Here is a 25,040-nt window from a genome sequence, read left to right as displayed (position 1 = left end):
CAAACCACAGTGCCTCATTATTCATGTTTATTACTATCAGACATCAGACATATATATATATATATATTTTTTTTTTTTTTTTTGAGACAGAGTCTTGCTCTGTCGCCCAGGCTGGAGTGCTGTGGCACAATCTCAGCTCACTGCAAGCTCCCCCTCCCGGGTTCACGCCATTCTCCTGCCTCAGCCTCTCCGAGTAGCTGGGACTACAGGCGCCCACCACCACGCCCGGCTAATTTTTTTGTATTTTTAGTAGAGACAGGGTTTCACCGTGGTCTCGATCTCCTGACCTCGTGATCCGCCCACCTCGGCCTCCCAAAGTGCTGGGATTACAAGCGTGAGCCACCGTGCCCGGCCCAGACATATATTTTTTATTAGTTATTCAAATGAGTTGAAATTTAATATGAATATATTAGCTTTTTTCCAAAGTGCTGGCTGTTTTGTTAAAATAGGTATTTAATGAAAATTCTTTATAGTAAAGTGATATTCCAGAGCAGACTAATTTTACAGACAAAAATAATGTTGAATGCATTAATTGAATCCTGAAATGGTTATTTTCAATGAATATTGGACTGATTTCCAAATGTTTAAGTTTATTAATATCTAATGCCTGGAGCAATTCCATTTTGTATAAGTATGTATAATTTATTATACTTTTTGATGGGGTTTGTATATTATACCTTCTTGCCATTAGTGGATGAAGAAACTTTCTGAAGGCTAAACTAGAGGATATAAGAAACATAGGCAGATTATTACACCACATGGCCATGATAAATAATGAATATTAACTACTAGGATTCACCAAACATATATCCAAGCAGATCAATTCAGGACACTTACACTGAAGAGACGTGAAGTGTACGTTCAACTGAAGTGTCATTGTAATTGTGTACCTTCTCAGTTGCCGAACAAGTTAAAGAGCATGATGAATATTTGTGTTACAATGGTGTAAATCCTTCTGATGTCTTGCATGAAAGTCATGCGGTCGCAGTTAGCACCAGCTTTTACACTTATTTCTAGGGTTATGATTTGCTCCTCTGATTTTAGATCACATTTCTCCTTGTTAATCAGCATATCCACATTGATATTAACACTTTTTTTTTTAGCAATAGATGTGGTGCATAATCTCACTTTTTAACTTGTAACTGTATGTTTTTTGAAGCCTGTATTCCTATTTTCTTCATTGCATTTCTATCATGTTACTGTCCCAAAGAAACAAACTAGAAAAACATGAAACCCTACACTAATACAGGCAAGAGTATTCAGTTTGATGCTAACACTCCATGAATGTATGGTTGGCCTTACCGTATTTACATATGATTGATTATATATTTCTCTTGCTTGTTAGAGTATCCTGAGAATCTGCCCACCTTGAAGGTAATTACTCTTACATTTATATTTTTAATTATTAACTGCATATACCAATATACATCATGTGCTAATCATTTTGTTTTAAAACCCATTCAGGCCACAATTGAAAATAAAGATTCTGTTCTGAATACAGCCACCAAAATGAAGGATGTACAAACATCCACACCAGGTAAACTTTGCAATGCAGATTTAACTCTGGAAAGAAGTACATTAATCTATTTCTAATGCTCATAGTCTTTCTATTCTCAATTATTTCACTTTTTATATTTTATTTCAGGATTACATCTAAATAATGCAGCTGTTATCATTTTTATTTATGTTTTCAAAAATGAGATTTACATGCATAAGGAAAATATATTTTTAAAACATAAGGTTTGTTTTTTTTATTTGGAGACAGAGCTTTGCTCTTGTTGTCCAGGCTGGAGTGCAATGGCTCAATTGTAGCTCACCGCAACCTCCGCCTTCCTGGTTCAAGCAATTCTCCTGCCTCAGCCTCCCGAGTAGTTGGGATTACAGGCATGCACCACCATGCCCGGCTAATTTTGTATTTTTAGTAGAGACAGGGTTTCTCCATGTTGGTCAGGCTGGTCTTGAACTCTTGACCTCAGGTGATCCTCCCACCTCGCCCTCCCAAAGTGCTGGGATTACAGGCATGAACTACTGTGCCTGGCCTAAAAATATAAGGTTTTATTCAGATGTTTCTCCTTTTACATTTTGATACTCTGAAGTTTCCGATTTGGAATTTCAATAGTTTTTAGCGATTTAAAGAGGTCAATTTTGATACTGTAAAATATTTGTTTTGCTTTAAAAGTCAGTTCAAATTATGGCTTTTAGCTAATGAAATGTTTTATTTGGTAACATATTTGTTTTGTTTTAACTTTTATTGGTTCTGGTCAATTTTGTTATGCTTATTATATTAAGCCAATCCGATGTTCTGATTAGCACACTGTGTGTCTGTGTGTGTGTTACTTTATTTTTTTGTTTTTAATTTTAATGAGTAAATTGTAGGTGTTTATGTTTATGGAGTAAATGAGATATTTTGATACAGGCATACAATGTGTAATAATGACATCATGGTTAATGGGTTATCCATCACCTCAAGCATTAACCATTTCTTTGTGCTGTCTTTTAATTTGTACTTCCTCAGTAATGCTAAATAGTACAACAAGTTATTGCTCACTGTAGTCATGTTTTTGTGCCATAAAATACTACATTTTATTCATTGTTTCTAACTATAGTTTGTACTTATTAAGCATCCTCATTTCCTACCACCCCCACTCCCTTCCTAGACTGTGGTAATGGTGATTTTTCTCTTCATCTCCGTGAGCTCTATTTTTTAAATTTCTCACACCTACAAAGGACTGACAACATGTGAATCCTTCCTTTCTTTGCCTGGATTATTTTACTTGACATGATGTCCTCTTGTTCCATCCATGTCATTGCGAATGAGAGGATCTTATTCTTTCATATGGCTGAGCAGTATATGTATCACATTTTTAGAACCCATTTGTCTGTTGATGTACATTTAGGTTGATTCCAAATTATGGCTATTGTGAAAAGTGCTGCAATAAACATGTCAGGGCAGATTTCTCTTTTATAATACTGATTTTCTTGCTGTTGAGTAGTTACCTAGCAATGGGATTGCTGGATCACGTGGGTAGTTGTATTTTTAATTTTTTGAGGACTCTATACTGTTCTCCATAGTGACTGTACTAATTCACAGTGCCACCAATGGTGTACGAGGATTCCACTTTCTCCACATCCTCACCAGCATTTCTTAATGCCTGCCATTTGGATAAAAGCCATTTTAACTGAGGTGAGAAGATACCTCATTGTAGCTTTGGTTTGCATTTCTGTGACGATCAGTGATGTTGAGCACCTTTCCATACACCTGTTTGCCATCTGATAGCAGTTTGAAACATAACAGTGTCATTTTGCTACTATTTCTGAGCATGTTTCTAGCCAGAGGGAAAGGAACACAAGTTTAGGAAATAGAAATTATACATGTAAGATACTACTGCTAAATTAAGAGGCTTTCCTCTTTATTTGTGGTGGGAATAATTTATGAGAGCTATATAGAAGTGTTGATATTAATCAAATGAAATTTATTTGAACTAAGAAACTTTGACTGATTTTACTAAGAAACCTATTTTTTTAATAAGATCACAGTTCCATGAAAGTGCCTTGGAGGTTAGCATGGTATATCAAATCAAACTAATTTTAGAAACAAAAAGTTACAGCATTCATTCTTTGAATAACAAAACCAAAATAATCAGTGAACATTGCACTGATTTTGAATTATAAAATGTTATTAATAAGTCTGTGGAAATTTAATTTTTTCATTTTTGACAATTATTTACACATTGAAAGCTTATTTTACACTTTTTTTTTTTTTTTTGAGACGAAGTCTCGGTCTGTCTCCCAGCCTGGAGTGCAATGGCACAATCTCGGCTCACTGCAACATCCACCTCCCAGGTTAAAGCGATTCCCCTGCCTCAGCCTCCTGAGTAGCTGGGATTACAGGCACATGACACCATGCCTGGCTAATTTTTGTATTTTCAGTAGAGATGGGGTTTCACCATGTTAGTCAGGCTGGTCTCGAACTCCTGACCTTGTGATCCACCTGCTTCAGCCTCCCAAAGTGCTGTGATTACAGGTGTGAGCCACCACACCCAGCCTATACACTACTTTTGATGTGGTTTACATATCTTCTTGCATGAGTGGATTCAGAAACTTCTTGACAGGGCCAAACTGCAGGATACAAGCAATGTAGACATAGCAGTAGCCTACCTAGGAATGAAAAGAATGAATAGTTTTATTAATTTTTATTCTACAACTGTCCATCTAAGCTGATTCATTTTAAACAGTTTCTCTGATGAGAAATAAATTATATATTTACTGGAAGTGCCTTCACAACTTTGTACTTCCTAAATAAAAGGAAAAATAGTTGGACATGATAAATGCTTGTAGTATAATGGTGTAATTGAATCTGATGTATTGCATTAAAGATAGGCCATAGCATCCTCCCATCAGCTTTGACACTTACTCTCTCAGGATCATGATTTGCTATTTATAAGGATCATTTTTCTCATTATCAGTCAACATGTTTACATTGGAATAGATACACTCTTCTATTTTAGTTATAGTTAGTTGAGACATAATCTCACTTTTGAAACCTTAACTACATATTTTATAAAACCTGTATTAAATAAAACTGTTTATCTGAGGAAAGATAACCAGAATCAAGGAAGACTTCACATAGCTGTCTGAGTCTTAAATTACGAAAGAAATTTGTCAGAATAGTTGAGGAAAATATTTTAGATATAAAGAAGAGACAGCACATTGATGAAAGTGTAAACAGTAGCAGTCATTTTGGAAATGATTAATAATGAACAGCAGGCTCAATGTGCTGTTACAAAGGTACTATTGTGAAGTAAAGAACAGTGTGCTGTTACTTTTTCTGTTTCTATTGGATTTTTACATTTTGTTTTATTTCTGATGGTTTTGTTCATTGATGTTGGGTGGATGAATTTGTGAGTGAATCTTTGACCATGTTTGCATGGCTTGAACCTGGTGACATCTAGTGCCTCCCCAAGTGGTTTGCTGAAGTTTTGGAGGATTAAAAGCATTTCTTAAAGAAGTAAATATTATACTAAAGATTAAGCTTTGTTTAAACACATTTATTTTCTGGTTTTAGAAAGACTATGGCTTTTTTTTTTTTTTTTTTCTGAGACTGAGTCACGCTCTGCTGCCCAGGCTGGAGGTGCAGTGGTGCGATCTCGGCTCACTGCAAGCTCCGCCCCCCAGGTTCACGCCATTGTCCTGCCTCAGCCTCCTGACTAGCTGGGACTACAGGTGCCCGCCACCACGCCCAGCTAATTTTTTGTATTTTTTAGTAGAGACGGAGTTTCACTTTGTTAGCCAGGATGGTCTCAATCTCCTGACCTCGTGATCCGCCCGCCTCGGCCTCCCAAAGTGCTGGGATTACAGGCGTGAGCCACCACGCGTGGCTGACCATGGCTTTTATCTAGCTGTTCTGTGTAGCTCATTTTAACTAAATATATAATCTTTTTAGCAGAACAAGACTTAGAAATGGCATCAGAGGGAGAGCAAAAGAGGCTTGAAGAATATGAAAATAACCAGCCACAGGTATGTAAAAATTTAAAATCAAATTTCTGGTTTAATCTTGTTTTCCTTGCTTTGGTAATACAGCATATTTGAAATGAATTTACCTTTGGATTAGCCTTTTAGTATCAGTTGATTATAATTTAATATTTAATTTTAAAAACATTTAACTAGTTATAAAACTTAAAATAGTGTTGGAATCTATAGCAACTTATATCTAATCTTTACCCTTGGAATTGAGTTAAAAAGTTCCTGATATTGTTTGCACTTCTATTTTTATAACTTCCTATTATAATAAGGTAACATCAAATATTGAATTACAATTTTAAGCAATAGAAATTATGAACAATTTAACAGTGATGACCACCGTATTGGATTCAGATTAAAGGAGTAATTATTACTAGTGGTTCAAACTTTGCAGTTTTTTTAATTGCCAGTCACTAACACCAAGGTTAAGAATTTATTTTCCCTTTTGATCTCTGACTTCAGTTTCTATGTTCAGGGAGAGAATGGGTCATAAAATCAACCCAACTGGCTATCAAGAGAATTATACCTTGCAGATTGGCACCTTTGGTATTAACGTACAAACAATAACTGCTTAATGTATTTCAATATAGAAAATCTATAAATATTGTTAAATTTATTAAATCCACTGTCATTAGTAGACCTTAGAACTTAAGCCTATAATCAATATAAATATATAACACTGTCAATCATATTACAATATGTAATTTGCATTAAAATGTAAGAATTTGCTTTTCTTACTGACTGGTGTTGATTTTGGCTCCTAATAATTTAAAGTTTGCCTAATCATTAGTGAGTAATCTTTGGAAAAAGCACTCAAGTGTACACTGTACGTATAGTGATAAAATCTTTTAAAGTGACAGTGCCTTTATAGTACCGCAAGTCATCTCCTAATTCATTTTTGGGAAATTTAACACATAATGAATTAGTCAAGTTTAGTCCAAACAAACAGTGACAAATTAAAGTTTCGTGGTTTATGTTTTTCACTTATTTTAGGCTAATGCAAATTATTTTTCACTTCTTAGTTACAATCCAGTGATTTGGGAGTAGGTAAACATAGATTAAGAAGTTTAATATTAAACTTTAATTATTTTTTAATTTTTCTCTTTTTACACTTCATTATTTAAAGATAAAGTTATTTTTAAAACGTGTACTCTGACAGAAAAGACATCTGAGAAACAAAACTAGCAAATTTATCTTCCACTTTTGCATCTGCAAAAATGTCTCAACAACTAGTAGTGAAAAAGTGATAGAAAGGACCTCTTTATATATGCAGGACTTACTTATGCACAAAAATATGAAAGAATGTGGATCAAACAAGACAAATTAGGGTAAAAAAAACTTTAAAATTCATCACAAAAAAGTTAAAGCAGTTTTGGTGAAATTTGTGAAAATTACAAAACTGCTTGTATTAAGGAAGAGCAACTACATAATAATTCTACAGGAAGAACAAACTTAAGTAAATACCCTCTAATTTGGCAAATGATTCACCTGATTGTCAGGAAAGTGATGCATCTGGCATGTCTGTGTAGTAGTCCAGATATTTCCTGAACAAAAATAACCCAGTCTCAAAAATGCCTTTCTATCTCATTCATACTCTGGGTCCCCAGAATATGCTTGCCAGTCACCTTCGGAGCTTTATTTAAATAGAAATAAAGTAGACTGTGAAAATGACAACAAACCAGATACTGAACATGTTTTTAACCCAGACAAGGAAAATTTTTATAATGATACAGAAAGTACGAAAGCAAGAAACCCAGAAGTAGTTATGGTTGAAATAAAAGAAGACAAATAGGTTGTTAGGCAAATGACAAAAATCCAAAACACCACTAATTGGAAATTAAACATCGGACATATGCCTCAATTTAGTGATTCAAAAAGCCTTTTAGATATGTGGCTTACCTGCTCCAAAGAAATGAATCATGTGATTAAAAAAAAAAAATTATGGTGTTTCTGTTGTTAAAACACCACAGTACAAAACCAATACAGAATGTGTTCCAGAAGCTGTTATATGACAACTGTAGTGCAAATAAGTATGAAAGCATAAAACTTGAATTAGAAAATGTGCATTATTCTCCACCACATGATGACAGAACATCAGCAGTATGTCTAGAAGTGGAATTAAGTGATATATGCAAAGATTTAAGAATGAGGTTAGCATATTACAAGTAAAGTAGAGTTCCTGGCTTTGGAGGAAGTTCAACTTCAAAAAGACTTAGAGGGTCACTTGCTGCTACTCTGATTTTTCTCTTCACCAATTATTTGATCCATTTGAATTTTTTACTTATGAAAATCTCTTGTGTAAAATGGGGTTATCTAAATACATAATTGTATGTATAAATGGATTGTTTTTGCAATTAAAATAACTCAAGCTCAGGAAGACATTCTCTTAATCTTTGTTCCTTAATTAACCCAAGTCTCTCTGTCAGTTTTCTAAATGGCATAGGAACTGGGAAACTAATTTATCCATAGACCATGTGGTCTTCTTAACTAGAGTCAACATAAAGGAAATTGCTTAAAAAAAAGTACAGAACAAGTACCTGTGTTTGTGCTCATATAAACAGATGGGCAATTCCCACTTCTGTACATTTAGTATATGCTATAAATATTTTGGGGACATTTTGAAACAGTGTTATTTATTTTGTAGGTGAAAAACCAAATACATTCTAGGGATGACCTTGATGACATAATTCAGTCATGTCAAATAGCCTCAGAGGATGATGATTTGCTTTGCTCTAATTGTAAGAAAGTCATATTACTCATTGATCAACATGAAATGAAGTGTAAAGGTAGGACCAATGCATAAATATAAGGCGTTTTAAAAATCCTATAGCAATGTATGCACACATTGCTTAGCACTGTACCATAGAGTACTGATATGTTACAAGAATGTTCATCTCAGAAATATGCCTTATGTTAAAATAGAATGAAAACAACTGTATCTTGTACCTTCTCAGCCAAAGAGCTATGATCATTTCACTGTACTTTTCTCAGTGTGAATGGCACACCCAATGTGTTTGTTTACTCTGCTTCTCTTCTATGCCATTACCCATTTACCCATGGTCAGGTTACCATTTCCTCCCACCTGAAATACTGTGATAACCTTCTAACTGTCTTTCCTACTATTCCACCTTCCAAAACCACGGCCTGTTCTGCAATCATAACTATATAGTTGGAAAAAATCACACCTGATCATGTTACGTGCTTGCTGAAAACCCAGCTGCCATTTATTGCTATAAGGTATGGATCTCAGTCCTTGAGCTTTATTGCCTACCCTTCTCTGTGCCACAGCCAGTGCCTTAGGTGTTTGCTCCTACAATCAGTAGCTTTAGTGTGGTATAATTGATATGCGATAAAGTGCACACATGTAAAAGTTACCATTTGATAAGTTTTAACAGATGTATACACATGTGAAACTATTACCATCATCGAGATAGTCAACATATATCCATCACCCACTAACGTCTCCTCATGGCCCTTTATATTCCTGTTTTTAAAAGCTGCTAAATGGTTTTCCAAAATATTTGTACTATTTTCTATTCTCATCAGCAGTAAATGACCATTCCAGTTGCTATGTTGTCACACTACTGCCGTGTTTATTTTTTTAAATTTTAGTCATTCTGATGGGTGTATTATGTATATTATTGTGGGTTTAATGTACACAATCCTAATGACTAAAATGTTGAGCATCTTTCCATGTGTTTATCTGCCGTCTGTACATCTTCTTTGTTGAACTGTCTTTTCAAATCTTTTGCCATTTAAAAAAGTAGGTTGATATTTTCTTACTTGTTGAGTTTTATTAATTCTGTATGTATTTAGATACTATTACTTTTTAGCTACTTTTTTACAAGGGTATTTTTGCCAGTTTTTGGGTTGACTTTTCACTTGCTTTGTAGTATCTTTTGAAGAGCAGAAGATTTTAATCGTAATGAAGTCCAATTTAATTATTGAATTACAGATTTTGCATTTTGTGTCATATGTAAAAAATGTTTGCCTAGCACAAGGTCACAAAGATTTTTCTTATGCTTTGTTCTAGAAATTTTATAGATTTGGATCTTACATTTAAATCTGTGCTCCATTTTGAGTTTCCTTTTGTATATGGAGTGAGGTGAGGTATGGATTCAAGTTCACTTTTTGGATGTGGACAGCCAATTGTTCCAACACCACATGTTGAAAAGGCTATCCTTTCTCCACTGCATTGCCATCCTGCCTTTGTCAGTCATAAGCTGGTTGCATATGTGTTATTTATTTCTGGACTGTCTATTGAATTTTATTAATTTGCAGATGCTCCCCAAATTGTGGGAAACCCAGTGTTTGAGTCAAAAGCAATTTAATACTTCAGTAAACCCACTGTAAAGTCAATAAGTCAAACCACCTTAAATTGGGGATTGTCTGTATTTGACTTTCTTTATACAGGTTGAGCATTGCTCATTTAAATATCCCAAATCTGAAATACTCTAAAACCCCAAACTTTTTGATTGCCAACATAGACACCACAGTGGAAAAATTCTACATCTGACCTCATGTATACAAACATTGTTTCATGCCCCAAATTATTAAAAGTATTGTTTAAAATTACCTTCAGTCTTTGTGTACAAGGTAAATATGAAAAATAAACGTATTTTGTGTTTAGACTTGGGTCCTATCCCCAAGATATCTCATCATGTATATGCAAATATTCCAAAATCCAAAATCTGAAAAACTTCTAGTCTGAAGCATTTGAATAAGAGATACTCAGCCTGTACCTATGGCACACTGTTTTGGTTACTATTGATTTATAGTAATTCTTGAAATGAATCCTCCAATTTTGTTCTTTGTTCTGTTTTGACTATGCTAGATCCTTTGCATTTTCACATAAACTTTAGAATCAGCTTATCAATAATATAAAGACTGCTTGCTTGTTGGAAATTAAGTTGGGATTGTGTCATATTTATAGATTAATTTGGGGAGAATTGACATCTTAACAATACTGAATCTACTCAATAAAGTGTATGTCTGCTTTTATAGAGGTAATATTTAATTTTCTCAGTAGTATTTTGTAGTTTGTAGTTTATAGGTGTTTTCATATGTTATCAGATTTATCTGTATTTCATTTTTGATGAAGTTGTAAATGATAGTTTAGTTAGTGTAGATGTATTTGATTTTCTTTATACAGGTTGAGCATTGCTAATCCAAATATACGTTTTTATAAAACTATAGAAAATGATAGTTTTAAAATTTTCATTTGATTGTTTATTGCTAGCATATAGAAATACAGTTAATTTTTCTATATTGAATTTGTATCCTTCAATCTTGTTAAACTCACTTAATAGTTCTGGCACATTGTTGGTAGATTTGATCAGATTTTCTTCATAGACCAAAGGTTGTTAAACCTTTCTTTCTCAAACTACCCTCTTACTAAGGATAGTGAATATTTTAGACTTGTGGCAAAAGGGTCTCTTTTGCAGCTGATAAACTCTGCCATTTTAGTGTGAGAGCAGCCATAGATCATCTATAAATTAATGAACACAGCTGTGTTCCAATAAAAGCTTATCAGACAAGAAGCTGGCCCACAGGTTGGGGTTTACCCATACCTATTGTATGGTGATGGTTGTGTATAAAGACAATTTTATTTCTTTTTTTAAACTTGGATGCCTCTTATTTCTTTTTCTTGCCTGACTGCATTAACTAGAATCTTCAGAACAATGCAACAAACAAGTAGTGAAAGCAGACATTCCCATGTTCTTCCTCATGGGAAATGCATTCAGTTTTTCACTATGATGCACCTTAGCTGTAGATTCATCATAGATGTTGTTTATCACGCTGAAGAACTTCCCTTGGATTCTTATGTTGCTAAGAGTTTTTCTCTTTGAAACATCAGGAGTAAATTTTATCAGATGCCTGTATCTGTTGGGATGATCCTATGGGTCTTCTCTTTTAGTTCATTTTATGGTAAATAATGATGATGTTTCAATGGTAAGCCAACCTTCCATTTCTGGAATAAACCCCATTTGTTTATGATGTATTACCTTTTTATTATACTGTTGGATGCAATTTACTAAAGTCTCATTTAGAATTTATTATAAAGACTTTTATTTTTTAGACCAGTTTTATGTTCCTGTCAAAATTGAGAGGGAGGTTCAGATATTTTTTGTATACCCCCAACCCAATACATGTTTAGCCTCCTTCATTACCAGTATCCTTCACCATAGTGGTAGTTGCTATGATAGATGAGCCTAAATTGACACATCACAATCACCCAAAGCCCATAATTTGCATTAGGGTTCACTCTTGATACTGTACATGTATGTATTTGGACAAATGTACAATGACATGTATCCATGTTATATAAATTATTTTGACTTCCCTAAGAATCCTCTGTGCTCTGCCTATGTATCTTTTCCTGCTGTCTCTTACCCTTTGGCACTCTTTTACTTTATCCATAGTTTTGCCTTTTCCTGATCATATAGTTGGAATCATACAGTAAGAAGCCTTTTCAGATTAGCTTATGTCACTTGGTAATATGCATTTAAGGTTCCTTCACATATTTTCATGAATTGATTGCTCATTTCTTTATGTGTAGAGTGACATTCCACTGTATGGCTGTGTAACCACAGTTTATTCACTCTGCTATTGGAGGATACCTTCGTTGCATCACAAATTGGTTGAATTTTTACATTCGTGCTCATGAGGGAATTTTCTTGTTGGTAATATTTTCTGGTTTTGGTTCAGGGTAAAGCTAACATTACAGACTGAGTTGAGATATACTCCTTCTTTCTGTTTCTTTTGGGAGAGTTTATGTATAATTGTATTATTTTCTTCCAGAAATGTTTTGTAGAATTCACCAGCATAGCTAGCTGGGTCTGGAGTTTTCTTTTAGGAAGGTTTTTAACTATAACTTAACTATCTTTTATAGATATAGGGCAATTCACATTATCTATTGCTTCTTGGTCGAGATTTGCTAATTTTCATTTTTAAAGGAATTTGTTAATTTTATCTAAGTTGTCATGTTTACTTACATAGAAATTATATCTTGTTATATTTTTAGTATCTGTAGAATCTATAATAATGTCACATTGTTTATTTCTGAAATTAGTAATTTGTATTGTTTCTTTTTTTCTGAGCAGCCTGGCTAAATGGATCTTTTTCACATTTATTGATCTCCTCAAGGTGTTTTGTGTTGTTGATTTTTTTCTATTGTTTCTTCAGGAACCAACAGTATAACAAAATACCATAGACTGGTTCAAACAATGGAAGTTGATTTCTCGCAGTTGTGGGGTCAGCAAAGTCCAAGATCCAGATGCTGTCTTGTTTGGTGTATGGTTAGGGAACACGTCCTAGTTCATGAATGAATTCTTTTTCTCTGCGCCCTCACTTGGCAGAAGGGGCGAAGGAGATCTGGGGTCTGTTGTATAAGAGCACTAAGCACTAATCCCATTCATGAGGGCTTGGCTATCATGACCAACTACCTGTAAAAATCCCCCCTCCTGAACATCACACACTGGGGACTGTTGTGGGGTGGGAAGAGGGGGGAGGGACAGCATTAGGAGATATACCTAATGCTAAATGATGAGTTAATGGGTGCAGCACACCAACATGGCACATGGATACATATGTAACAAACCTGCACATTGTGCACATGTACCCTAAAACTTAAAGTATAATAATAATAAAAAAAAATCCCCCCTCCTAATACCGTCACATCTGTGATTGGCTTTCAGCATATAAATTTTGGGGAAGACAAACATTCAGACCACAGCAGATGTTTATTATTTCCTTTCCTCTGCTTGCTTTGGGTTTAATTCACTCTTCTTTTGTCTAGTTGCTTAAGGTAGAAGTCAAGGTCATTGATTTAAGACTCTTCTAATATAGACATTTGGCAGTGCTAAAAATTTGTATTCAAGTACAGCTGTAGCTGCATTCCACAAATTCTGGTTGACAAATTTTTATTCAGTTCAGAATACTTTCTAATTTCTATTTCTATTTTCATTACCTGTTTGACCCAGGGTTATTTAGATGTGTGCTACTTAGTTTCCAAATATTTGAGTATTTCCCAGAGTTATTTTTGTTATTGGTCTTTAATCTGATTGATTTGTGGTCAGGGCACATACTTTGTATGACTTAAATCCTTCTGACTCAATCCTTTAATTGAGAGTTGTTGTATGCCCTAAAATGTGGTCTATTTTGGTAAGTGTTCCTTGGGTACTTGAAAAGCATAGTGTTGTTCAAGTCTATTCTCGCTGATTTTCTGCCTTCTTGTTCTATCACTTATTGAGTAAAGGGTATTGAAACCTCAGATTACTTAGAAATTATCTGTTTCTTTTTGTAGTTCTATCGACTTTGGTCTCATATATTGTGAGGCTAGTTTTTTATTAGGGGCGTAAAGACTTAGGATTGTTATGTTTTGTTGATTAACTGAACCTTTTACTATTGTGACATGACCTTTTGTTATTTATTGCTGGATTTATTTTTTGCGATGAAATCTACTTTGGTATTAATACAGCCACTCCTGCTCAGCTGCCTTTGGCAACTGTTAGCATGTATCTTTTTCCATCCTTACAACCAATTTGTGTCTTTACATTTCAAGTGCATTTCTTATAGGCAGCCTGTAGTTGGGTCTTGCTTTCTTGCTGAACCTGACAGTCTGTATTATAGTTGAGGTTCTTAGACAAGTGTCATTTATAATGTAATTACTGATATAGTTATGTTTGTCTAGTAGCTGTTTGATTGCTATTAGTCCCAACTGTTCTTTGTTCCCCTTCTTTTCCTGCTTTCTTTTAGATTAGTCAACTGTTTTTTATGATTCAATTTTATATATATTTTTGGGTTTATTAGAAATAACTGTTTTGCTATCTTAGTGTTTAGGATTTTTAGTATATAATTTTAACTTATCACAGTTCACCTTCAGTAATATTATACATCATAGATGGTATAAAAAATGACAATGATACATTTTCATTTTTTTCTGTCCCAGACACTTCCTTCCTGAATCTGTGGGATTATGGTTTGTATTAAGGTTAGAATATTTTTGGCCATGTTTTCTTTAATTTTTTTTCTGTCTCTTTTATTTGGGGAGTTACCTATTAGCTGCTTGAAAGTTTCTTGCAGTTTATCGTGTCAAATTTAGGAATTTTTCCTTTGTTATCTCTAATTTGTGTTTATTTCCATCCACTATAGTTTTTACTTCTGACAATGTAATTTGCATCTCTACAAGTTTTTTTTTTTTTTTTTTAAAAACCTTCCCTGCCTCCACTTATTGTCTTGAGTTTTATTTGGAGTACAGAGATTTACTTATAATCTTTCCATTCTTGCTTTTAGATTTGGGGTAATTCCTCACTCCTGAGGCAAGACCTTTCTGAATATTGATTGTCCTGTGAAGTATGTGGTATTTTGGCCTGGCTCATGGGAATGGACCCTCTTCCAGTCATTGTGTGAACCCTAGACATAGTTTCTGCCAATTTAACTGTTTTTTGTTTTATTTTATTTTCCGTTGTTCTTAGGAAGTTTCCTAGCACACAAGCACTTTTCACTACTCCACTAAATACCCAAGAGGGAATCTCTGTACATCTCCAGGATTTGTTTCCTGTACTGCTTTTTTCTCTCCAGTTTTCTGTCCTGTGATCTCTATCTGCTTGGGTTTTACTAGCCTCTCAGCTTCATCACCCCAGCTCTATGTCAGATTTTCTCCCTTTGTCATGGCCTTGAACCTCTCTGTCAAAACTCTGTCAAAAGAGCTGGGACATTTGTAAGGCATGCTATATCTGTTTTCTGTCTTTCAGTGATCACCTACCATCTTCATTCCCTGAAGTCCACTGTGTTGAAATCATTGTTTAATGTATTTTGTCTGTTTTGTTTTTTATTCATTCAGATAAGACAAAAAATCAGTATCTGTTACTCCATCAGAGCTAATAACAGATTGCAGCAGAGCTTCAGCACAGCACATGCTGCAAACTGGCCAGAGTGCTTTGCTTTCCTCTTTGCTTAACTGCTTCTTTCTCATCCTTCATTTCTCAGTGTAGCATCTCTTCCTCAGGGAAATCTTCCCTGGGTGAAGTATAGATCAAATTATCTTATGCAATCATATAACTATGGTTTTTTTTTTTTTACAGGACCTATCTGAGTTTATAACTGTCACCTTTTTATCTTGGTTCTTCACTATACTTTAAGCTAAAACAATAGCAGAGGTGTTGTCTTATCTGCAGAGCTTACTATAATATCTTCCACCTTGTAGGCACTCAATATGTACATACTTGTTCAATGTATGAATGAATGCATGTTAAAAATGCACGGTCCTTTATATCCAAAAAATCTACTCATGTATTTTATCTCTACTTTGTTTTTTCCTGGTTACAGATTGTGTTCACCTATTGAAAATTAAAAATACATTTTGTTAATGTAAAAGATCAATAGAACTTAAAGATAACCACTGTGAGCAACTTAGAGTAAAAATTCAAAAAATGAAAAATAAGGCTCGTGTACTACAAAAGCGACTATCTGAAAAAGAAGAAATAAAATCGCAGTTAGAGGATGAAGGAATTGAATTGGAAAAAGAACTCTGTAGTTTGAGGTATGACCTAGTTTTAAATAAATGTTTGAACTATTTGTTTTACGTTAAAGACATATAAGGAGAAGTTTTGTAATTGTGAACTTTCCTTCTAGGATTTAACAGGGAAGAAAACTTCTTAATCTTGTGGAGTGTGAAATTATTGGATATAATATCACAAGTTCTTAATTGTGAATATTTCTCTAATAATTAAATGCATATTCTTTTAAATCATAGTTTTAATGGCTGTACAGAATTTTACCCTTTGGAAATCTCATTATTTAATTGATGAATTGGATTTTAGGTTTTAAAAAGTTTTTGTAATAATGCTACAAGGAACATCTTTTATATACACATAGTTTTCTACATTTCTAATTATTTACTTTGGATAAATTCTTCTGGTTAAAGTATAGAAACTTTTTTAGATCTGTTTTAGATCTTTGATCAATATTTCTAAATTGTTCTTAAGAATGTTTATATTAATTTATAATTCAACCAACAGAGTATGAAACAGATATTTTTCTTTACCCAGAATAATTATTTTAAAAATTATCAGCCGGGTGCAGTGGCTGATGCCTGTAATCCCAGCACTTTGGTAGGCCGAGGTGGGCAGATCACGAGGTCAGGAGTTCAAGACCAGTCTGCCCAACATAGTGAAATGCTATCTCTACTAAAAATACAAAAAATTAGCCAGGTGTGGTGGTTGCACCTGTAATCCCAGCTACTCAGGAGGCTGAGGCAGGAGAATCACGTGAACCTGGGAGGCAGAGGTTGCAGTGAGCCGAGATTGCACCATTGCACTCCAGCCCAACGATAGTATGAGACTCCCTCTCAAAAAAAAAAAAATTATCCAGTTTTATTCTTAATATGCAGGGAATAAAAAGTAAAATGGGAAGTGATTACTGATTAGCTTATTCAACATCTCTGTCTCTGCTATGTAGATAAAATTAATTCAGTTTTATGCTGAAGACATATATTATTCTTTATTGTTTAATTAAATATTAGATCTTGTGTTGTTCCAAAACAGATTTTAAAATTGGTTATAAAATACATACTAATCAACAGGATAGACTGAAAGTGTTACCCAAAAAACAATCTTAAAAAGTGTAGGGTAACATATTACATTCTTAACCTAGTCTTGGATTACAGTAATCTGCTGATACATGTTTCATAAAGACATCGAAAATGCTATCTTACAATGTAAATTATGTTTAGGGATACTTGAAATGAGTATTTCATGAAGATGAAAATGTATTTCTAGTGAATGTATCAACTTGTTTATAAAAAGTAACTTTATGTTAATTAACTCTAAATGATTCATCCTAATTGAGGAGTAATTACTGTGTGAAGAAAAGATAATTTTTATCTTGTAACTTTACTGAATAATTTTCAACATCCTTTTTCATAATATTTGCTAGAGTTACTAGTAACAGAAACTTATGCAGGATGTTCTTTTATCAATACATTTCAACTTATGCATGTCCTTTGGATGAGATTGAGGTGAGAAATTAAAAACATGAGAACTAGAAAGAAAAATAGTATTTAAGAACATAGAAACTTTATTAGGATAATAAACCAACGTATGAATGTTTTATTTTCTAATATCAACAAAGAGAGTCAAACTCTGAAAGATATTTGAAGAGATTTATTCTGAGCCAAATATGAGTGACCGTGCCCCCCGACACAGCCCTCAGTAGGTCCTGAGAACATGTGCCCAAGGTGGTCCGGGCACAGCTTGGTTTTATTCATTTTAGAGAGGCATGAGACATCAATCAAATAATTTAAGAAATACATTGGTTTGGTTCAGAAAGTCAGGCCAACTCAAAGGTGGGGCTTCCAGGCTATAGGTAAATTTAAACATTTTCTGGTTGACAATTGGTTGAGTTTATTTGAAGAGCTGGGATTAATGGAAAGAAATGTTCAGGTTAAGATAAATGATTGTGGGGACCAAGTTTCATTGTGCAGAGGAATCTCTCAGCAGACTTCAGAGAGAGCAGATTGTAAAATGTTTCTTGTCGGACCCAAAAGGGTCCCTGGCTCTTAGCTGATTATCCCCTGGATCTGCATAGAAAGGAAGGAAAACAAAGGGGAAAGGGGGTTCTCTATAGAATGTGGATTTTTCCCACAAGAGACTTGGCAGTCCAGTTTCAAGGCATGGCAAGGAAATATATTTTGGATTAAATATTTTCTTCCTTGTCTCATAATGTTATGCCAGAGTCAGATTGAAACGCAAGTCACAATATACAGGGTCAAATAAAACCCTTCTGATGAGAATCCATGGTTTGTAGGGCATGACTCCCTGGACCCCTTAGGTAGGAATTTGGGCAAGATAAAAAATTAGAGCTTAGTCCTCACTGATAAGATAAATTCTAAGATAAGTATATTTACAGATTTGCCATACAGCAAGAAAAAAAGAAAAGAAGAAATGTTGAAGAGTTGCACCAAAAAGTTAGGGAAAAGTTAAGAATAACAGAAGAGCAATATAGGATAGAAGCTGATGTGACAAAACAAATGAAACTGGCTATCAAATCAGCGGAGGTGGAATTGAAGACAGGAGGAAATAATTCAAATCAGGTAAATTAATGTTTGGTAAAACTTCATATTTCTACTCTTATAATATTACTTATAATATCTCTTTCATTTAATGTATATTATTTAGGCCTAAACAATCCCCAAATTTTATTTCATCTTAAAAATGAATCATGGCATTTATAGCTACAATTATTTGTAATCTTGAAATACTTTATTTTAGTTCAAAGGCCTTTTGAAAACAATGCTATTCTATAATATATACTTAATGATATTATAACTATTTTGTTCCTAGTGACATAGTTCAGCATATTTTCCCTATTTCCTGTTAATTACATTTCAAATGTTATGGAAAAGAAATAAAGGTTATCACAATAGCAAATAATCTCATGGTTTTCTAAGAAGAGCTTTATAAATTTAATTTTCTTGACTTTTGGTGTCTTGAAATAAAAGATTATTTTTGTATGTATATATCTACCTCACAGAAGTTACAGATTTGGTGGAAGAGCACTAGGAGTAGAGTCAGAAAAGCTGGGAAAAATCCTGCAGCTTGCTTATATTTTTAACCTTTTGCTATAGAATTATAACTAAATGAGTTCATTGATTTGTGCATGTAAAAGTGCTTAGTACAATGCCTAGACTTATCATTTATCAATAAATGTCATTCTTAAAACTGACCATAACAATGTTAGAAAAGTAGAATATCTATACAATATTTTAGAAAAACGGAACTTAAAGAATTTGGAAAATGTCATTCATCTGTCCAAATATCTGCCAAGCTAATGCTCTCACTATAGGGAGAGGTATAGTTTAGATGTTAGAGTGTAAACCCAATTTTTTAATGTGGTCATAGTTATTAATTCTTTATGCCTTGCAATTTGTTTTAATTCATTAAAAGCTTTTTTTAATCCTGAAATTTAAAAAAATTATCTAATGGTTTCTTTTTTGCTTTCATGGATTCACTGTCTTCAAATAAACTTTTGAACTTTGGGGAATTTATGCTGTATGAGGTTTGAGGTTTTGACTCAACTTCTTTTTTCCCAGTTAGATATCCAGTTATGGCAACCTCTCATTGTATAAATGTACAGGTTATTATTTAATTTCAGAAGCAATCACAATATGTTATCCTGTTGGATACTAGTTACAAGTTTTCTTTGTTTTACTTAGATTTCTGAAACTGATGAAAAAGAAGAAGACCTGCTGCATGAAAACCGCTTGATGCAAGACGAAATTGCCAGGCTCAGGCTGGATATAGACACAATAAAAAACCAAAACCTGGAAAAGAAATACTTAAAAGACTTTGAAATTGTGAAAAGAAAGCATGAAGACCTTCAAAAGGCTGTAAAACGGAGTGAGGAAACATTAGCAAAAACGATTGCCTGTTATAGTGGACAGGTTGCTGCTCTGACAGATGAAAACACAACACTCCTTTCCAATCTGGAGAAGCAAAGAGAGAGAGGCAAAGACTGGAAACAGAAATGCAATCATACCGTTGTAGACCGAATGCTGCCCTATGTGATCGTGATCAAAGTCACTCATCAAAAAGAGACCAAGAGCTTGCTTTCCAGGGCACAGTAGATAAATGGTGTCATTCACTGGACAATTTTAATTCTTGCGTTCTGATTCTTTCTCAGCAAATTTCTAAAGCTGAGAGTAAGTCCAGAGTCCTCAAAACTGAGCTCCATTACACAAGAGAGGCTCTGAAAGAAAAGGCTTTGGTTTTTGAACACGTGCAAAGTGAGCTAAGGCAAAAACAGAGTCTAATGAAGGACATTGAAAAAATGTACAAAAGTGGATATGATACAATGGAAAAATGCATAGAAAAGCAGGAAAGATTTTGTCAACTAAAAAAACAAAATATGTTGCTTCAACAGCAACTGGATGATGCTTGCAACAAAGCTGACAATCAAGAAAAAGCAATACTTAATATTCAAGCCAGAGGTGATGCTAGAGTACAAAACCTTCAAGCTGAGTGCAGAAAGCGCCGTCTTTTACTAGAAGAAGACAATAAAATGTTGGTCAATGAATTGGATCATTTGAAAGAACAAGAATGCCAATATGAAAAAGAGAAAGCAGAAGGAGAAGTAAGTATCAAGAAAAATAAGTATTTTTCAAACTTCCTGAAGTAAAATTTAAAGTAATATTTGGTTACAGCTGAATGTTGGATCTAGTTGAATATAAAAAAGGATACATATGATAAATATATCTGCTATATCAGCTTAGAAACATTCTTTGTTTCCAGCAAGTCAAAGTTAGAACTGAGAGATGCTTTCCTCTGATTAAAGCCAATGTGTCACTTATAAAATTTTAAGTTAAAATGTTAATATAGACTAATATTAATAATGTAGTCTTATACTGCTGAAATAATAATTTTAATGTATTTATGTTGCAACACTTTAAGACCATGATAAATCAGATATATGGAAATGCTCATACCTAAGATGGTATTTTGAAATTGATTCAATTAAGTGGGGTACTTTGACAGTTAATTTCAGATTTCCTAGATGAACTGAAGTGTATTCCCTATTTCATAATTACTTTTCTCCAGTAGCTTTAAATATGTCTTAGTTGGTAAAATTTTGTTTTTCTTCATGTCAGTTTGACTTAAATGAAACTATTTCACTCTCAAATTATGTATAGATATGATCATTCTATTCTTTAAAGGCATCTAATTTTACTTATAATATGAGGAAAATGCAGCAAATTTTAGCCAAATCATCTTTGATTTAATCTTCCCACTGGCATTTATAATTTACTTTCAGTTTTTAAATAAAAAATTTGCTCATAATTTTTATTTCAAGGCTCAATTACTATCATTTGGATATAACTTTGTCCAGGACAAAGAGAGGCATAGCTATCTGTGATTTATTAGTTTGACACTGGATCCCCATTTTCAGACTAAGGAGGATTTCAGACTAACGAGGAGTGGCAGGATTCACGTAGAGTAGGAATGGAGTGAGTAGGGAGGAGAAATATAGCAGCTGAGTCAGGGCAGGAGGTGGAGGGCAGGTTACTTAGAGGATCTAAGGCCACTGGAATTTTACTTTTCTTCTGAGATAGACATCTATTGGAAGGATTTAAGCAGATGATTTAACGTGAGGAGCTCTGAGGTTGATTTGAGTTTCTAATAAAAAAAAAGAGGGAAATCATTCCACAATGTATAATTTCCTACCATCAGTCTCACCCACATACTCATTTCTTTTTGAGACTTCAGAAGGTTTTTAAGCATTGCAGATTGATCAGGGGAAGAATGACTAGTGGGCTGAATATGTTGTGTGAATAACAATACCAGTTTGGCAGGAAGATAACACCTTCTGTATCCTTAACTGGATTCAGTAATACACAGGGATGTGTACACATGAGGAAAAGAAGGTGAATCGGTCTGTGTGGTGATATTTTTCAAAGTGTATGCTTTAGAGTTAAATATTATTAATGGTTTAATAATAAGGTGATTTGTAAAATCAGTAACAAAAATAACATCTTATCAGGTAGCTGTGAGACAGCTTCAACAAAAACGAGATGATATCTTAAACAAACAATCAGCAACAGAAGTTTTGCTGGATGCTTCATCACGTCACTGCATCTATTTAGAAAATGAGATGCAGGATTCAAGGAAGAAATTAGGCCAGATGAGAACTCAAGTATGTATGATGTATGAAACTTTGCACGCCAACAACTGTTAATCTGTAGCTAGTTAACTAATATAAAGTGTTTTGGGGTACTAATTTTAGTGGATGGCTTTCTTTTGTATTTTTATTATAATTAATTTTATTAAAATTTTATAGTGGATGGCTTTCTTTTGTATTTTCCTTATTAATTTTATTAAAATTTTATTATAACACACCTATATCTTAATCTCTGGCTTTCATTCTGCCATTTTTTATACATATATATTTTTCTTAAATATTTAACCTTAGGAAAGTTGATAGTTATGCATCCTTTCTCACAGAAGTTGAGAGAGTTTTTTTTCCTGTTAAACAGTCTATTTTTAATGATTTCTCTATTGGCATGGTGAGGCAAGCCAGATTAATTCAGAGGATAATGTCTAATGGAATGTTTCAGAAAAATATCTTATTTTTAATCTCTACTTTTCTGAATGTATAAAGAATCTGTGTATACTTATGTCATAGATTTCAGGTTAACTTGTTCAGAAAGGCCATTTTACTGAATAAATTTTTATTTCGATGAAAATCCTTACTCTCTTTGTATTGGGCTCAGAGAGCACACTCTGTCTCTATATGAATATGGACAGTTAGCATTTGCCACCATGTATCTATTTTCTCTTATTTATAGAAAAAGCTAAACTAAAAAGGGGGTTATAGAAGATCAGCAAAGGATGGGTTTGAGATGTTTGGGTTGGTTAAGTGGGCATTTAGACAACAAGGCTTCTCCTTTGGCATGTTTAATGGACATCTTTGTAGTTTAAGATGATGCTTTTAAATTACTTCTCTCCTAATGATGACTTGAGTCCTGCTATTCAATGGGAGAGTCAATAAGATCCTGTAGGATCTTATTTGGAACTGATTTTGTCGATTTTAATTTTGTTCCTGCTTGTTTTTAAATTTTCTTGTTGTTTCCCTAGAAAGGAAAGATGACGCTTAGTTTTAAATATTTAAAAATGTGCAAGCTGCTTTGCTATAATAAAACTAAATGCATACATACAAAAAATAAAATTATAGTTGATGTGGTAGTGTTTGGAATTCAAAATATAAATGCTTAGTCTTTCCACATTTTACCAGTTTGTAAGTTTGAGTATTTAACTGATAAAATGTAATTCAAAAGCAAGAAAAATGTTGTGTTTTAGTCCTAGAGCAGGGGTCTGTGAGCTTTTCTGTAAAGGATCAGATAGTATTATTTAAGGCTTTGTGAGCCATAAGATCCTTGTTGCAATAACTCAGCCCTGCAGTTATAGCACAAAAGTAGCCATGAACAATATGCAGATTGAAGGGGTATAGCAGTGTCCCACTAAAATTAATTACAAAAAACAGGTAATGAGATGATTTCTCCTAGATTATGACCTTTTTTAAATAAAAAAAGATTGTGATAGTCTAAAATATTTTATATATATTTTGTTGATTCATTCATCTACTGATGGACATTTAGGTCATTTCCAAATGTAATTTTTTTTAATTCTTTGTTTTAGTTTCAAGAAATACAGGATCAACTTATAGCTACTATAAGATGTACTGAGGAGATGGAAGGCGACGCACAAAAGTAAAATTTGAAGCAGCACACAAAATAACTTGAGTATTTATAAAGCAAAAGAGCACTATAGTATGAAAATTGTATCAGTTATGATAATAAGTGTGTCTTTGTGAAGCCAAAAAAGTTTCATCTGTAAGCTATATTGAAATACATCATTTTTCTACATTATTCCTAAATTTTGCGTATTATCAACAAAACACAGGTAGAAAAATGACACAGTAGCCTAATCATCTACTTTTGTGATCGCTAAGAATTTGTGTAATTATACCTTCAGAAGTTTGTTTAGAATTTACATGATTTTTAAAAAATGATGTGTGAGAGTAATTATTTTAAAATGCACATTTTAGGCTTGAAGTAGAAAATGCCATGATGAGAAAAACTATTAAAAAAACAGGATGACCAAATTGAGCGGCTTGAGAAAATCCTGCAGCATTTAAGTTTGGTAAGCTGATCTCTTAATTTCTGTCATACTGAAAAGGAATTTTATTTTTCCAGTAGGACGGGTTAAATATCCTTTGTCCAAAATGCTTGGGACCAAAAGTAGATTTTTTTCAGATTTTGGAATATTTGTACATACCTAATGAAATATCTTGGGGATGGTACCTGAGTCTAAACATGAAATTCATTTATGTTTCGTATATACTTTATGCACATAGCCTGAAGGTAATTCTCTACAATGTTTTACAGTAATTTTTTGCAGATAACAAAGTTTTTACTGTTTTCACCAGAGCCTGTCACATGAGGTCAGGTGTGGAACGTTGCAGTTGTGGTGTCATGTCCGTGCTCAAAAAGTTTCAGATTGTAGAGCATTTTGGATTTCGGATTTTTAGATTAGGGATGATCAATCTACAGTACAGATGCTCCTTGACTTACAGTGGGTTTACATGATAATGTCTCTTGTTTGACTGAAACATTATAAGTAATATTGAATTTATTTCAGATGCGGCAGGTGTTCAAGAGCTAGATGAAGTTATGTTGCCAAAATTTATGAATTAAATTCAAATCATTGATTTCTGAAATAAACTCTAAGTAGTGAACGGTATTCCTCTCAATTGCTTGGTTAATAAATGCTACATTAAATATTTTTTCTTACATCTAGTGAAAGATGTGAAAACATAAACATTCATAGTGAAGAGTATACTTATGCTTTGTTAATTCATCATGTTCCATAGCTTTAAAAAAATCACAAGAAGTCTGTGTATCCCTTTTTTTCTGGCCCTCCACTGTTCTTCTGCCACCCCTATAGAACTGTCAGCCTGCACACTGA

The 25,040-nt window shown here is 33.6% G+C and overlaps 1 protein-coding gene across 1 annotated transcript in view; it reads left to right on the top strand.

The window, feature by feature from the left end:
* Positions 1–24,749, top strand: part of LOC129461857 (ankyrin repeat domain-containing protein 36B) — a 76,058-nt gene extending 51,309 nt beyond the window's left edge. Inside the window, 13 exon segments of the mRNA XM_063617048.1 lie at positions 1,346–1,374; positions 1,465–1,537; positions 5,444–5,517; positions 8,165–8,306; positions 15,850–16,063; positions 18,430–18,613; positions 19,736–20,021; positions 20,024–20,652; positions 22,057–22,209; positions 23,712–23,782; positions 24,121–24,148; positions 24,150–24,215; positions 24,714–24,749. Of these exon segments, the coding sequence (XP_063473118.1) occupies positions 1,346–1,374; positions 1,465–1,537; positions 5,444–5,517; positions 8,165–8,306; positions 15,850–16,063; positions 18,430–18,613; positions 19,736–20,021; positions 20,024–20,652; positions 22,057–22,209; positions 23,712–23,782; positions 24,121–24,148; positions 24,150–24,215; positions 24,714–24,737 (1,973 nt within the window). The 3' untranslated portion in view covers positions 24,738–24,749.
* Positions 24,750–25,040: the final 291 nt, after the last annotated feature.

The sequence above is a fragment of the Symphalangus syndactylus genome, chromosome 14 (genome assembly GCF_028878055.3).
Source record: "Symphalangus syndactylus isolate Jambi chromosome 14, NHGRI_mSymSyn1-v2.1_pri, whole genome shotgun sequence".
NCBI classification, from domain to species: Eukaryota; Metazoa; Chordata; class Mammalia; order Primates; family Hylobatidae; genus Symphalangus; species Symphalangus syndactylus.
This window is presented reverse-complemented; position numbering and strand designations above follow the sequence as displayed.